The sequence below is a fragment of the Patagioenas fasciata genome, chromosome 16, assembly GCF_037038585.1.
Source record: "Patagioenas fasciata isolate bPatFas1 chromosome 16, bPatFas1.hap1, whole genome shotgun sequence".
Lineage (NCBI taxonomy): Eukaryota > Metazoa > Chordata > Aves > Columbiformes > Columbidae > Patagioenas > Patagioenas fasciata.
This window is the reverse complement of record NC_092535.1, coordinates 6,073,346-6,089,406: the sequence shown is the minus strand read 5'-3', so window position 1 is coordinate 6,089,406 and position 16,061 is coordinate 6,073,346. Positions and strand designations below refer to the sequence as shown.

The 16,061-nt window shown below is 50.3% G+C and overlaps 2 protein-coding genes across 2 annotated transcripts; one reads left to right on the top strand and one right to left on the bottom strand.

The window, feature by feature from the left end:
• Positions 1 to 3,605: 3,605 nt before the first annotated feature.
• On the bottom strand, positions 3,606 to 11,197 carry PLAGL2 (PLAG1 like zinc finger 2). The gene is made up of 4 exons (XM_065849660.2): positions 11,107 to 11,197; positions 10,104 to 10,213; positions 8,244 to 8,639; positions 3,606 to 7,385 (listed from the first exon to the last, which is right to left on the bottom strand). The coding sequence occupies exons 3-4, from the start codon at positions 8,504 to 8,506 to the stop codon at positions 6,167 to 6,169; spliced, it is 1,482 nt and encodes a 493-aa protein (XP_065705732.1). The 5' UTR covers positions 8,507 to 8,639; positions 10,104 to 10,213; positions 11,107 to 11,197; the 3' UTR covers positions 3,606 to 6,166.
• On the top strand, positions 11,162 to 16,050 carry POFUT1 (protein O-fucosyltransferase 1). Its single transcript, XM_065849663.2, has 7 exons — positions 11,162 to 11,407; positions 11,496 to 11,617; positions 11,726 to 11,908; positions 12,527 to 12,639; positions 13,322 to 13,514; positions 13,630 to 13,872; positions 14,299 to 16,050. The coding sequence occupies exons 1-7, from the start codon at positions 11,266 to 11,268 to the stop codon at positions 14,485 to 14,487; spliced, it is 1,185 nt and encodes a 394-aa protein (XP_065705735.1). The 5' UTR covers positions 11,162 to 11,265; the 3' UTR covers positions 14,488 to 16,050.
• The last annotated feature ends 11 nt before the right edge of the window (positions 16,051 to 16,061 follow it).

Genomic DNA, 16,061 nt, shown 5'->3' with positions numbered 1-16,061 from the left:
GCTTGAAAGAAACTTACAGGTTTGTGTGGATCCATGTAGGAAAATGAGGTCTTTGACTTGCCTTATGATTCTGTTTTTGCTTAAATTCTAAATAAAAACCCCATTCCCCTCCAAGAAGACAGCCAGGGCAGATAGTTCAAAGTTTTTAATAACAACTTCATTATAAAAAATGCTTTCAATCTGCATTTCATTTTGTAAGACAATGAAAGAGCTAATTTTAGTGATGAAACAGACATTTCCTAATGGCACTTAGTATTTTTACCATTTAAAAACCTTGTTTACAGCCCCCAAAATACTCCTTTAAAAGAGGTTATTCATTGTATGTAAAAGTGCTAGAACGTGTCTTTTTAGAAAACCAGTTGAGCTTTAACAATCAATGGGAACTTTCTGGCTGCTGCAGCTGCAGCCGCGGGGAGGGAGGTTGGATGGGAATAGCAGCCCCAGTGGGACCCCCGTGTCCCCTCAGCTCCCGGGGCTGCGGGACCCCAAAGCCTTTCCCTGGCAGCGGGACGTGGTGGCTTCGGAGCCAGTGCTGTGGTGGCAGCAGAGCCGGTGTTGGGGCAGAGCTGATGCCAGGAGCAGGTTCCCATAACCAGAAGCTTCTGCAGCACCTTCCAGTGCGAGCCCCTGAGCCGCACAGAACAGGCTGCGGGGCTGGAACATGAGCAGTTCCCCTGGAGGCTGCTCCTGTCCCTTGTCACCTCAGCACTTTCTGCATCCGAGCTGTTGTGCACTTGCATAGCAGTGTCAAAGGACCTGGTGTGCGAGATGGAAGGGGAGAAGGTGGCTGATCAAATGAGGGATGGTTGCTTTTTAACAAGACACGTTTGTGTTGAGGATATTCCCCTAAGTGAAAATGGAGAGCTGACCTATTCAATAGTGATTTTTTTAAAAAGTATTCCGAATTTCCTGTTCTTTCTCTTTTGCAATGCCTGTAACGTTCCCTCTCGCTGTGATCTCGAAGCACTGAGGAGCTGCCTCGTCACGTACACTATTTGTATGTGCTGGTGTTCGGGCACTGGTGGGAAAGGCGACTGCAGACCCTGCTCCAGCTGTGAGCACACGGCGAGGAAGGTGCTGCAGACTCTGCGAGCCCAGCTGTGCATGTAAGAAATCAAACGTACTTTTGGTGGAAAAGCCAAGCTAACCCTGTGGTGTAGATTAATGAGAAGCAGAACGTGATCTGTTTTCTGGATATCATTTTCTGGTCACCAGTTCAGTTTCTACTGGACCCATCTCTGTGCCCACCCAATACACCTTGTGGAGAGGGCTCTGTGAGCACATGGGGACAGCTCCGGTGCAGGGCAGGCAGGAGCTGCTGAGGAGGTGCTTTGGGAGGAGAAAACTTTCTGGAAGCTCCAGAATGGCTGAAATGTGTGGCAGGATTCATCCAGGATCCCGTTCCTCAGTGGGATGAAGTGAGAAGGTCATGGGCTGGAGGAGCCTGATGCGGTGGAGACAGCAGAACCTGAGCGGGGTTTGCTGACACCAGGGACGTGGTGGTGGGGACAGGAGAGGAGCGGGACGTAGTGGCCCTGTAAGGAAGCTGTGTCTGGACCAGTGTGTTTCTCGGCAGCTTGGCATCGCCGCAGCATTACAGGGAACCAGGCACAGCCAGAGCAAGAGGGGCCAGCGACAGGAGTGACAACTGTCCGGGTTGCCTGAGTCCCGGCCCAGCAGCCCAAGCTGAACCAAACTGCCCTTCCGAGCGGGCGTTGGGCAGGGTTGGAGCCACAGCTTCAGGCGGCGATGCCCATCGCTGAGAATCAGGAAAAACACAAGAACAAGTTATGGAAAAAAAGCAAATTTTGGATAGCTGACGGAAACCCATAAAGTTTTAATGAAGTGGTTTTGTTTGAGCCATTCATCCACTTCACTCTCGGTGGCAGAATATCCACAGGCAATTAACTGAAAATAGGCACCTGAGGGAGGATCCAGTGATCCCGAGGAAACAGGATTAGAGAGGACCAGTGAGACAACAGGGTGATGGGGACAGCATCTTTGAAGATCTCTTGGTGGAAATTTTAATTGCAGGCAGTAGCAAATGCCTCTGTGGGGTTATTCTGTCCAGATAGCAAAGGTGATGCAAGGGTAGAGAAAGGAAATGGGGCTTTTCCAGTGAACTGCAGGAAATCTTACAAGCAGCTGCTGTTTGCCTGTGAGCAAGGAAGGAATTAAAGAACAAAGAGCTGGGCTCCCAACGAAAGTACTGAAATCATCAATGTACTGGAGGGAACAAAGGGATTCTCACTCAAGTGACATCGTTTTTCAACACTGAGGCTGAAGAGCAGGCGCTATTGTGAGGCTGCTGAACGGGTCTGTCAAAACACCGAGCGTGGATATTCTGTCAAGGGAAATTCGGTGGAAGCAAATGCACGTTAACGTGTTGTCCCTTCATACACGTGCATTTTGAGCGAGTCGTAATCCCATGGGGAAAAAGATTTTCAGAGTTTCGCACACCTCCAGAGATGGGAGCTGGGGAGGCCGGATGGGTGAGTGAAGCCTCTGCTGCCAGGAGTTGCCTTGCCCTGCGTGTTTCTAACGAGTGAGCTGCAATCATTCTGCTTTCCACTGGGGTGTTGTGTCCTTGTCCTTTGGAGAATCTGTGGTCTAATTTATAGTCACTGGCGTGTTCACATCCTGTCCTTCACAGTCTGCACAGTTCCTGCAGGACTTGAACTCCCTGAGTCAGCCATACTTAAAAATGTTTCTTTACTTAATTCTCCTGACCAATTCTTTGCTGTGGCTGCTCATCTCGGGCTTTTTGTGCCTCCCAAGATGGTTTAATGTGTATTTGTTCTGGCTGACTCCTGTATCCACAGCCCTGCCTGGGCTCCCTGGTGATCCCCAATGCCGATGTCAGCGCTGGGTTCACTGCCCGTCCCATACCCTCCTGCTCCCTGCGTTAATAATGGCATTGGGGGAGAAAGCAGCACATTGGCTTATACGCCCCTAAACCTTGACTTACACCAAAAAACAGACCAAACCCTTTCTGGGATGACACTGAGTTCTTACAACCCATAACCAGCCCAGCGGCTCCGTTCCCTTCCATCTGTACCCAGCAGAGCAGCTCTCTGTGCTGCGCTGCCCCGTCACCTCCTTGCAGGGCAGCATGTTCAGCACCGCATTGCAGCTGCATCGGGATCTCGGCTGAGCCGCCTGCTGCCTGTGTCCCCATGTCCCCAGCCACATCTGGAGCTTGGCTGAGCCACCTGCTGCCCATGTCCACAACCACCCAGTATGTGTCTCCTCATGAACTCCGGCTCCCAACTGGTGCAGCTCAGATGCCCGCAGTTTTTTCTTATGAGCGGGTGAACAGGTTCGCTAACTGGCCTCAGGAAATAATTTATTTTGTGAATTGTACCCTAACTTTACTATTTCAAATGGAAGCAACCTTATTAGTTTAGACTGGCTGACAAAATACTTGCACATTATGAGCTTTGTTGTGGAACAGGAACTTCAAATCCATTTTCCAGAGCAAATACCTCATGTCAGCTCCAGCTGCCTCTGAACATGCTCCCTTTGGTGGCTTAGACTTTCATTGACAAATGTTATTATAATTCTGCTTGCTAGAATGGCTGTGGAAAGCAAATCACACATGCAAATAATAGCAAAATGAATTCCATTTATTCTTTGACAGACTACTGGCAGGAAAAAGATGCCTGGCTCTAAGTTTAGCTACTGCTGCTAAAGGAATTCCAGTGCTGACACCTGGTTGGAGTACAATGCAGGCAAAGAGCAAGAGAGCTGAACGCTCTGCAGCAGCAGAGGGTGGACGATGGCATTGCATAAGTCTGATAATCTTCACGTGCTGTAAGTGATCAGTTCTGAGCATCGATTTCTCAAAAAAAAAAATCCTCTGAAGATAGGGATAAGGCTTGCATATCATCAATAACAGTGTAAAACTCTTTAATTTCCAAAGAGCAAAGCAATAGAAAGGCCTGAGGTATTCTATGGTGGTAAAGAGGAGCTGAGCTGAAACGCCCCCTTTACCTTTTCTGGGTTAGAGAACAAGAAGGCACTCGTGAGCTTCGCAAGGCAACTCTGACGGAGAAGAGAAAGTACTGCATTTAACTCGGGGATCATTGCCACAGGATATTGCTGAGGTAAATAAATCTTATATTACATTTTGATACAAAAGTATTACTTGCAGCATTGCTGGCTAACCTAAAACAACTGATCTATGGTCTGGCGAATCAGTGGATCGCTAAACAGTCATTCTGGGAAGAATTACTAAGCTAAATTAAAAACAAAATTCTTCAGGAAAATGGAGGGGGGCCAAGCTTGTGAATGACCGAGGCACGGCGGGTGTCCCGCTGTGCAGTCAGTGGCTCAGTGGAAGGCAATATGCACTGGGTGTACTGGGAAGGTGAGAGGGGACAGCAGCTGGCTTCACTGATGGAGCTGTGAGAACAGAGTAGAGGTAGATTTTTGCGTTTTCTAGATTTATAGACAACAATACCGACAGATTTCCTGGTTTATGTTGGCCTACGATGGCTCTTCCACGCTGAGGTACGAAGATCTGCATCTGTTTTCATAAACATGCACCAATGTACAGCAAGATCAACCTCTGTACATTGCCATCTGCAGTACAAGTGCCCAGGAAAACAAGAGCAGGAGGTGACACAGATGCTACGTGACACCAGCAGCTGCTGTCACTGAGTGTGTGACCCCTCTGTCCTCAGTGCAGATGGTCCGTGGAAGAATTTAAGAAGTGAGGCAGGGAGCAGGGGAAGCAGGACTTGAACTCTGGGAGGCAAAGCTCAAGAAGGAGAGAACAACAAAAACGCCAGTGGACCCAAATCTGCAGTGACGGGGGGACACAGGCCCAAACCCTCCGCATTTGTGAGCACTATTAGTGTTGGGGCAAGCGCTTCAAATACACTGGCAGAATGTACGTGAAGCTGGGACCAATTTTTCCCCCCCGATTCCTGGATGTTTTCACCCCAGGACAGAGGTAAAAATAATCTCTTGAGACTGCTTTGTGGATAAGGCAAAAGGTACTGACCTCACTGAACTGTTGTGGTAAAAACAACCTAGAAACTCGTGCTCTGTTCCTCACCCCACAGGAACCTCCAGCGCAGGAGCCTCAGCTTGAACTTGTCCATCCTGCTGTGACAGGATTTGCCGCTGCCGCCCCAGCTCCTGACCCAGCTTTGTCATGTGCTTTGGTTTTGAGAACAGACGCACGACCTGTTTGCCTGTGGGAGATACGTAAAGGGGTCTACCTGCACACTGCAAACCTGAGCAAAGCTGCCGGAGCTGCTCCGTCCCCTCGACGCATGGGTAACCAGAGAGAACAGCAGGAAGCTGCTGCCTACGGCGGCAGAGGCTGAACTGGTCCGAAAAGCAAAAGTGTATTTCCCCATGGGGGAAGAACATGATATGTGAAGAGAAATCAGTGCAACCTGACTTCATTGTGTAAACAGTGTTCTAGCTACACCAGACATAAACCCAGTGTATTCTGGTGCCTCCTATGTTTGTACTGGTGGAAACAGATTTGTGCTGTGTAAACAATGTTCACTGTGATGAGTTTAACGGTTCTGCAAGGAAGAATGAGGTGATGTCTCTGAATTTGCTATGTAAACGGGTCTTGGTGCTTAACACTGATGTGGAGTAAGCTGCGTTGGGTGGAGAAAGCGGTGTGAGGTGGTGGGGAGAGGTAGTGGGGAAGGGGACCCCCTTCCCCGTTGGCTTCATACAGAGCGGGAATCCTGACTGCTCCTCCTTCTCTGTGGGGAGGTATTGGCTGGTTTGCCAGAATTGCAGTGTGAGAACATGAAATGGAAGCTGGACTCTTCAACAGCTTAGCCCAAGATGAAAGAGTCTCAACTCCTTCTCAGGGACAGTCCCTTCCCAAAGAGGAACATCACTTCGGGATCCCAGGGAAGGTCAGTGCTGAGCGCGGCTCCTGATTCACAGATTAAAAATTAGATAAAATATATCCAGTCTATTAGCTGAAATCTTTTCGCTGTACAGGAATTGGGACTTGCACGGGGATATCTGCTGTTCCAGTCTACAAGTGCTCCCTCCAGAGACCAGAAACCTCCTGTCTGAAACAGCTTTGCAAAGCTTTCGAACTCCAAAGGGAAGGAAGAGTTGTGCGTTTTTAAGGCTTTCCGCAAAACGGTGACTGAAAGATCTGTTCTCCAGCGCTGTTTTCAGCTTACTGGAACGCTTGGTGGAACCGTGGCAGCGTGGTTGTGCTCAAGCTGGAGGTGAAGACAGGGGGCAATGAGTGAAGGGGCCCAAAGTTCAGCGAGGCCCCAGCTCCAGGAGATTCTTGAGGTTGATGTTGCAAAGTGGTGAGCAGTGGCTGTGTCTCCCCTTGTGAGTAGCCCATGACCAATCCCCCTGATGATACAGGGGGATTGCAAGGAGGAAGATTGAGGGGGAGGAAGCCAAGAAGATGAGAGAAGTCCATGTTAGCAGCACAGAGAGCCTCTGACAGGTTCGCAGGGCTCTTGGAAAGCAAAGCCTCATCCAGGGGGGGTGGCTGAGGCGAAGAGGACTGAGGCTCACCAGCTGAGAGAGACAGGCTGCCAGGGAAGTCCGACAGAAAGCTGTCCACCTCTACTTTGGGTAGTTTCTCAGGCAAATATGAGGTAGATCCAAGCTGATACTTTGGAGGAGGTTGCGGTGGGGAGGAGATGGGAGAAGACTCCAGAGGGTAGCTCATTCCCATGGGAAGAGAATTAGGAACCAGCGAATGAGGCATCCCTGAGCTGGGCACGGTTTGGAGGTGTGTGCTGTACATGCCCACCGGCAACATGCCAGGGAAGCTCTTCCCACCCATCACGTCTCTGGATGCCATGCACAGGACGGGACTCAGCTCCTCTTTCACCGCCACAGACGAGCTGCAGCTCAGGAGCCCCAGCATGTCCACTGGCTCTGTCTTAATCTTCAGCAGTTCCTGGGAGTGGCTTTTCTTCATGTGCCTGGTCAGATGATCCTTGCGCCCAAACCTCTGGGCACAGTACTGGCACAAGAAGTCCTTCCGCCCCGTGTGCACAACCAAGTGTCTCCGCACATCTTTGCGGGTGTAGAAGCGCCTGTCACAGTGGTCACACGGATGCTTCTTTTCCTTGGCTCCACCAGAAGCCCGCCTGGAGTGAGCTTTGAGGTGCTCCAGCAGGACCTGGGTGCTTTCGAACGTCTGCAGACACACCTTGCAGCTGAGGTCGCCGCTGGCAGCTGCGTGCATGGCCAGGTGGCGCCTGAAGCCGAGCTTGGTGTTGTAGTTCTTGCCGCACTCAGGACAGTGCAGAGCCTCCTTGTTGGGGTCGTGGGTCTGCAGGTGGTTGCGTAGGTGATCCTTCCGGTGAAACATCTTCTCACAGTACATACACTGGTGAGGCTTCTGAGCAGAGTGCGTGGCCATGTGCCTTTTGGGAGAAAAGTGGGAAAGTTTAGACCAGCGTCCAACCCCTATGAGAACACATGCTACTTTTTCAAAATTTTCCTTATGTTCTCCGCTTTATGCCACAAAAACCCCAGATGGCATTTTACTGCCACCAAACAATGTGCGCAGAAGCACATTTCACGGAACAGTTACAGAGTCTGTCTGCGCAGTGCCTGTCCTCCCTAGAACAACATCACCTCCGCGTGCGTGTGCCTCAGCATCTGCTCAGCTCCTGTTCTCTCTGCTGAGGCTCTCAGAGGGGGAAATGACAAAGAAAACCTGCATGGTTTCTGACAAGAAATGCTTTTTGGCTGGTGAGATGGCTTTGTGACATCAGGAGGCAACAGACTGTGGCAGCGTCTGTTGACAGCCACTGTGGACTGATTTCTCCTGGGTATCTTACACTTTGACACTCTGGTTCATCTAGTTTCAAGTTCTCAGTGATGATATTGTTTAATTATGCTAGACTCTACTTCAGTACACAAACAGGCACTCTACTTCGTCATGCTAGAACAACAGGTGCCACAGAAATATTCCTGGGATTAAAGTCAGAAATGTGAATGCTCTTCTTGCATATTATTTTGTTTTTAACCTGTGAACTTCACTTTCTGCCTCAATTTCCTCCTTAGTAAAATAGAAAACAGCTCAGGATAAAGTATTATCTGAGGTTCTCAGGAAGGGGCTTAAAGAGATGTCAAGTACAGTAATGCCTGGGACTGAACTGCTTTGCAAGGTAACAGGGCATTCCCCCTCCTCCAGCTTCTCAGAAATTCAAGCAAAGCAGCCCCAGGAGGGGTTTTCCCCTCTCCTGGCAGGGCAGAGTTGCTCGGCTGTTCCCTACCTGTACAGCTTGTACTTGGAGGCGAAAGCTTTGCCACAGTGCAGCTGTGGGCAGTTGTACGGCCTCTGCTCTGGGTGCGAGAGTGGGTGAGTTCTCAGCTTGTCCGCAGTAGGGAAGGAGCTCTCCGATATTTCACACTGGCATTTTCCCTGACTTTCAGTCTCTTCTCCTCTTGGTCTGGGGACTAATTTCCAGCCTGTCTCTTCCTCCTCCTGCTTTGCATCTTGAATCCAGTTGGGAACACTGGGAAAAAATGCTGTCATGGCAGGGCTAGTAGAACACGGCCATTTCAAGCAGAACTCGCACCTGCAGGCGTCTTGCTGGGGTGGTGTCCTGGTGCAGTTTTCTGTTGGAAGCCTCTGTGAGCAATCTGCTTCAATAGCAAACCCTCTTCATCTGGAATCACACAAGGGTTGGTGTTAAGCCACTGCGCCTTTCACCCCACACATAAACATGTATCAGCGTTCAACAAGCATTAAAAACATGGGACGATGCTTATGCCACACGTTCACAGACGTGGGAAACTCCTGTCTACAGAACGTGTTCTATTCTTTTAACCCCTGCTCCCCAATTAAAACCATGTTAAACTTTTTCTGCAATTTTTGCAATTATTGAGAGCCAATGTTACTGGTTACGTGAATTTTCTCCTGAAATCGTGTATGTTGGTGTCTCTTTGTAGCTCTAAATACCTCAACTTTCCCCGTGTGTTTTGTGGATCACTTCAAATTCCCTTTTCTCATGTTCTTCATAGTCTGTTCTCACTCACTCTTGATCCTTGCTCACATGGAATTCCCTTCCAGAGCTTCTCAGAGAAAAGAAGGTTCTCTTCAATTTTTTTTTCACCCATTCTGCTACCAACCTGGTGCACTACTAAGACCATCTCCTAGCAAACCAATCTGAATTATACACACGGGCTGGGGAAGAAAACTTGCTGTTATCGGCAACATCGCACCTTTTCAAGGAATTTGCTTCTTTTCAGGGTGCGATTAGTCACTGAATTTTCACTTTTCTACTGTGAGCCAGATTCTGCCTCTCTTGATTAGCAAGTTTTCTACAGTAACGAGCATTATTTTTTCTTTTACACTCTCATCCATTGATAATGGAAGCTCAAACTGTTTCCTTTTCAACAAAATATACCTCGCGTACGCTCTGCTGGCTTTCATGTTGATGATAATCTACATGAATCTCTTAGCAGGTTGCTCTTCAGTTGTGTCTGTCTTTTTAGTACAGTACTGAATTTTTATATGATTCTACCAACACCTAAACTGGTAAACGGTTCGCTGAAATAAAAACCTCAGAAAATATCTCCTTCGCTGAATTTAGCTGCCTGAGAAACTCTTCTTAAAATAGCACCAACCCCTCAATGTCTTTCTCGCTCCATGATTGCTTCAGAGGAAGTTCCTGCCTGCGCACCAACACGCGTGCCCGTTGTGGGCAGGATGTGCAGCTACGCGGGAACCAACCACCCCCATTAAGAAAGTTCACTGCCGAACGTTGTGAGTCGCTGAAACAACAATAACGGTAACTGCACACTCCTCACAATGCTGCCAATGGCTCCCTCGGGACGCAAAACTCCGGGAAATGGGACAACTCCAAGAAAATGTGTCACTACGAGCTATGGAAATGTCCACTAAGAACAGAATTCAGTTTTGCGCAGGCTGATTCTACTCAGCTGGAGCAGAACAATAAAGGACGAGAACTGCTGAGGTGCCACTTTGGTACAACCCAGCGCGACGTGACGGCCGCTCCCGCCCCGCGGCGTGCCCACGGTTCAGAACATTCCTGCTTTGTAGATATCTCAGACCGTGAATATTCCACCTCTGTAGGAGATGTGTGCCAGAAAAGATAAATGTTCTCTACCTCCTGCTTCAGAGCTGTGCACGCACTGTGGGAACCTCTGCCGCCTTCACCAGGGAGGTTGCTGTGTTCCCTCTGACAGGGGCTGCCATCCGTGCCGGCTTCACAGCTACCTGAAAGGAGACAGAGTTTGAACTTTGCTGTCTGTAACAGTAATGGGCATCAACTTTCTATTGCCTTTAGAGCAGAAACCTCACTACAAATGAGTTAAGATTGGTAATCTCTGTAAACAATTATTGCAAGATTTAATTAGCATTCCTTTAAAATGTTCAGGTTCTAGCAAGAAAAAGGACTCTGTGTGGTCTAAGTCTAAAGGTGTGTCCTAGGACACTGACAGCTGTGAAACAAGAGAGAAAAAACAAGAGACACAGTATTGGTGAAACACAGTAGCAGTGGAACGTTAACAACATAGTTCATGCCTGGCTACAAAGCTCTCTGCACTTTCAAAAAACTCAGTTGTCTTAGTAATAGTTCCCCAAAGAAGTTTTCCAAAGCACGAGCTCCCTGTCCACTGTCATTCGGTACCACCAAATGCTCCCCGCTGTGTGGAAACGCTTCAGAGCACACCTGGTACATCCCAGCGCTAACCAGTGCTAAGAAAACCCCGCTGGGCTGTGCAGCTCCGGACATCTCAGTCGGTCACAGCCCCACCGGTGACTCTGCTCCGCCCGCAGCCGGAGCTCAGGAGGTCGGCGGGGTGACCACGGGACCCCCGGCAGCTCCGCCGTTGGCACCGGGGGGACACGCGAACCTTCCCCACCCCGGGAAGGGTCCGCGGCCGCCAGCGGAGGCTCCCACGTGCCGCCCCCCGCCCCCGTTACCATGGCGCAGCCGGAGGGAGGGAGGGGGAGAGGCGGGCCCGGCCTACGCCCCCCCGCCGCCTCCTCCTCCTCACACGCCCCCCTGTCCCCAGAGGGGACCCCGCCGCCGAGGGGAGGTGGCAGCCGCGACACCGCCCCTCACCCCCTCCCTCCGGGGCCGCCCCCGCTCCGTCCCCCGCACTCACCCCGCGCCCCCGGGCCCCGCCGGGCGCGGCTGCGGCCCAGGCCCCGCCGGCCCCATTGTGCGGGGCATTGTGGGAGTGACGTTGTTCTCCCGCTTCCGCCTCGATGGTGGCCGCTTCCCGCTAGAGCGGCCGTTCCGGCGGGCCCCGGGGCATGCCGGGATGGGGCCGCCTCTCGCTGACCTCCGCCGGGCCGCCATGGCGGCGCTGCCGGTTGTTCTGCTGCTCGCGGTGATGGCGGCAGGAGGCGGCGCGGGGCCCGTCTGGGACGCGGCCGGTTACCTGCTCTACTGCCCCTGCATGGGTGAGGCCCTCCTGCTGCGGAGCCCCCGGGGAAGCCCCGGCTGAGTCCCGGTGGAGGCCCCGCTGAGCCCGCTCTCGCCCCTCCACAGGCCGGTTCGGGAACCAGGCCGAGCACTTCCTGGGCGCCTTGGCCTTCGCCCGCGCCATCAACCGGACCCTGGCCGTGCCGCCGTGGATCGAGTACCGGCACCACCGCCCTCCCTACACCAACGTGAGCCCGGGGAGGAGAGGGGGCGGCGGGCGGGGGGTGCGGGCCCGGAGGAGGCCCCGGGGGTCTGTCCCGCCGGGCCGGCAGTGAGGTGGTTGCTGCTGCCCGCAGCTGCACGTCCCATACACCGAGCACTTCAAGCTGGAGCCACTGCTCCGGTACCACCGAGTGATCAGCCTGGAGCAGTTCATGGAGGTGCTGGCCCCCGTTCACTGGCCTCCCGGCAAGCGAGTGGCTTATTGCTTCGAGGCGGCGGCTCAGAGGAGCGCAGACAAAAGCACTTGTCCCATGAAGGTGAGTGAGTTCTTGCTGCACCCTGTGGGGCCAACAGCTGAGTCGGTCAGGTTGCCGTTGATGTGCAAATGTAGGAGTTACCCACCCCACACTGATCCTTGCAGCGTTGCTGTCACATTTCTCAGGGACACGGTTTAGCGCTAGATTTGGGTTATGGTTGGACTCAGTGATCTTGAGTGTCTCTTCCAACCAAAATTAGTACAATTCTATGATTTTATCAGTGTGGTTTGCTGCTTTTCTTTGTCAACAGATGCTTGGGGTTCAGGAGAATCATTTGGGTGAGTAGGTGAGTAGCTTTACCACTTCACTCTCTAAGAACAGATCTGCAGCTTCTCTCCTACTGGTCTCTGCCCATTTCCTAGCAGCTGTTTTAAAGCCACAGGTTTGAGAGCTGTGGTGTTCCTGTTCTTTTAAGACAACCTTCACATTAGTTCTCAGTTAAATTTAAGTGCTTTCCTGTCTCCTTCCCACAGAGCTGACCTGTGACAAATAGGCTGTGTTATTCCATCCTTTCCTTCTGTGAGGGAAAAGCGCTTCAGCTCAGGACCCCAGGACCATGCTGGTTCTGCCTCTCAGGCTCTTGTGTGCGCCGAGTGAACATGTGTGTTTCCTTTGCAGGATGGAAATCCATTTGGTCCCTTCTGGGATCAGTTCCAAGTGGACTTTGATAAGTCTGAGCTCTTCAAGGGAATTTCCTTCAGTCCTGCGTACAAGAACCATTGGATCCAAAGGTAACGAGGAGATGGCAAAGTGGTGACACGCTGCGGTGGGCATTGCGAGTAATACAGGGAAACATTTGTGCTAGTTGCTGTACAAAGCCTTTGCATTTGAGAGACTGGTTAGTTAGCAATATAATTAAAAATCTTAATGCTTTTTCCATTAATTTCCTGAGCACATTCTTCCTGGAGCAGTATTAGGGCTGAGCTCTGTTAGGCTGACTGATTTCTGAGCCAGTAATATTTAGTTATGGTATTTATTGCCTACATATTTAGTTATTCTTCAGAAAGAATTTGGCTCTTGGTTACTGATCATGAACTGGGTTTTGCTGGTTAACTCCTGTTTTCAGAGCTACGAGTGACTATAGTGGTATCAGTAAGTTTGGGTGACAGAATTCCTGTAGTCTGGGGTGAAAATGTAAGCTCTCATCGCTGTGTGTATGAGATTCTGATCTTTTTGTCTGTCAAATAACACTTTCATTTGTTACCAGGTCTGAGGTAAAACACAGTACCTGAGTTTTGCTTTAATGTTCTGTTCACGCAGCAAAATAGTTAAAATTCATCTTGAGTAGATTTGGAGCAGTAGATGGTGCTTATTTCAGGGTGTTTGTAGTTTCCATTCGAACCTTTGTGGCAGTCTTTGTGCAAGATGGTGCCTGTGAGGTCACCTTGTGTCTCGATCTGTGTTTTTCTGTAGATTTTCACCATCTGAGCACCCTGTACTGGCCTTACCTGGAGCTCCGGCCCAGTTTCCAGTCTTGGAGGAGCACCGGCCCCTCCAGAAGTTTGTGGTGTGGTCTGACGAGATGGTGAAGAAAGGAGACTCCTATATCCACTCGCTGCTGCTCCGGCCCTACGTGGGGATTCACCTGCGGATCGGCTCGGACTGGGTACGCCTCCTGTGTGGGGCAGCTGCTTCGGGCTGGTGGTTTGGAGCTGGGGACGTGCTATTTGTTTTCTCACACAGTTTCCATTGAAATGTGATATTTTCTCCTTTTCAAACAGAAAAATGCTTGTAACATGCTGAAGGATGGGACAGCCGGGCCACACTTCATGGCCTCGCCACAGTGTGTGGGCTACGACCGCAGCGCCGCGGCCGCGCTCACCATGGACATGTGCCTGCCCGACCTGCGCGAGATCCAGCGCGCGCTCCGGCTCTGGGTGGAGAAGACTGAAGCCAAATCTGTTTATATCGCCACTGATTCTGAGCCCTACACAACAGAGATACAGCAGTTCTTCCAAGGGAAGGTGAGTCTTTCTGAAAGCTGTTCCGTCAGCAGAACTTTAATAAAAACCTCCCTGACATTGTGGCCCGTTGCTGGAGCGGACGGCAGGCAAGTGTGTCGTGTTATCCACAGACAAATATTGGCATCTCAAAGTGAATTTTGCTCATAGCCATAAAAATTGTGCTGTAAAACTCTTCCTTTCCTAGAGGTTGAAGAGCATCATCCTGCATGGTAGTAAATTTCTTATTGAAAAATACTTCAATTAAATAAGCCACGATGACTTTCAAAACTGTTTTCACATTTATCTATTCATAAATGAGCAATAGGGCAAATCAAGACGGAATCCACTCTCTTTTTGTTGTATATTCGCATTTCTAGTATTATGCCAAGACATTTAGGTTGTAATAACAGGTGGCTGGATTAATTTTCTCTCGTCATTTCCCTGCAGATCAAGGTCGTGAGCCTGCAGCCAGAAGTGCCTCAGATCGATTTGTACATTCTTGGCCAGTCTGACCATTTTATCGGGAACTGTGTCTCTTCGTTTACTGCCTTTGTGAAAAGAGAGCGTGACGTGCATGGAAAACCCTCTTCATTTTTTGGCATGGACCACCCCCCAAGGTTACGGGATGAGTTCTGACCAGAAGAGCAGCAGGCTCTGTAGTTCTCAGGGCTCTGCAGCTCTCGGGGCTCTGAGTTGGTGTCCTGAGTGTTCTCCTGCCCACGGAGCACACCGACAGTCTGTGGACGGTTCACACGGACGGTTCTAGACTCTTCTGTCTGACTTCTGTATTTCCAGCACGAGGTCAGACAGAAAATAGATTTTAAATCATGTCTTTTATAGGAAATGGTAAACTATGTATAGTTTTTAAGAGATAGTTGATGTAGCTCTCCATTTTCTCTGGGGTTCACCAGCAATCATGGAGAAGCAGCTGCTTACATTCCTCTTCTCCATTTCTTTTTTTTTTTTTTTCCGTTAAATTTAAATTGTACTTGGAGATGTCATGGAGCTTCTTGTCCAAAACTGACCACAAGTTCTTTTGAAGTACAAAGTATTGTCAGGGATATCACAGTTCCTGGAAAGGAATGCAAGGTAAAGTTCAGGACTGGAAATGAGACCTGACTTTTATCGAGAGCCACTGTTGCCTTACTGGGCCCACGTCAGCTCAGTGCCTTGGTTTCTGTTCCCCTGTCAGAAGAGATATGGGTTCTGCTGGGCCGTGGAGCTGTGGGCCACCTGGATCCCTTCAGCGGTGCTACTGAAGTGCTGGGGGGCAGGTTTTAATGTGGCAGCTGCTTCTTCACCCCGTCCTTGTCTGGAATGGGGGGAAGGTATCTGCAGGGACATGGGGAGATCTGTCACAGCGGGTCGAGAGTTGGAGATTTGGGGCTTGTAGCTGTTGGTGTCAGGTGGAGCTGGGTGGTAGGGATGAAACTGGTGTAGAGCTGAGACTCAAAGTAGCAGTAGTGGGGTTGGTGTACGTTGTGCCTAGGTCCATGTTAGTGGTTTCTGTTTTCTTGTTTGTTTTTGTACTTTGTAAAATAACCCATCTGACAGCAGAACCCCTAGCTGGGGGCTGGTTCCTGGCGGAGAGAACCATTGGGAGTGTTTGATGGTGAAACAGCAGCTCAAAAACCTTCCTGTGGCTCAGTGTGATTTGGTGCTGGTAACACTGATAATCCTGATATGGTGAGTCTCGACTGATGCCTTTTGGTATGCCTGTGATTTTTATCTTTTTGTCCAAAGATTGAGTACAGAACTTATTGTTCCTGTTTTAAAAACGTCAGTGAGGCGGGGCTGGCTGCCCCTGCTATGTTGCTGCAGGGCTTTAAATGTCTTTTTGTGGATTTTCATTCCTTGGAAACTCCTGAGCTCTGCAGGAGCTGGGGGGCTCAAGGCACAAGGGGGCTCCACGAGGGGCAAAGTCTCATCCTGTGTCTCCTCAGCGCTGGCTTCCAGAAATGACAGTGTTTGGTGGGTCATGGTCTCTGGCTGTGTCCCTGCACAGTTTGGTGGTTCCAGGTCTCTGTCCATGTCCCTGCACAGCCCTCGGTCATTCCCTCAGCCCAGGGAGCTCTGATGATGCCATTGGGACGGCTCTTCTGCCTGGGTTTGAGAAGACAGTATGTTAAGAGAAAATGTTTTAATTTGTTTTTTAAAACCAGTATTTTTTGTAATAATAAACCTCTGATTTTGTATTCACTCGAATTGCA

Coding starts and splice junctions, on each gene's coding strand:
- POFUT1 (XM_065849663.2), top strand. CDS start 11,266: ATGGGGCCGCCTCTCGCTGACCTCCGCCGGGCCGCCATGGCGGCGCTG. Junction 11,618..11,725: donor ACCGCCCTCCCTACACCAAC/GTGAGCCCGGGG, acceptor TGCTGCCCGCAG/CTGCACGTCCCATACACCGA. Junction 13,873..14,298: donor AGCAGTTCTTCCAAGGGAAG/GTGAGTCTTTCT, acceptor ATTTCCCTGCAG/ATCAAGGTCGTGAGCCTGCA.
- PLAGL2 (XM_065849660.2), bottom strand. CDS start 8,506: ATGACAGCATTTTTTCCCAGTGTTCCCAACTGGATTCAAGATGCAAAG. Junction 7,386..8,243: donor TCCAAGTACAAGCTGTACAG/GTAGGGAACAGC, acceptor TTCTCCCAAAAG/GCACATGGCCACGCACTCTG.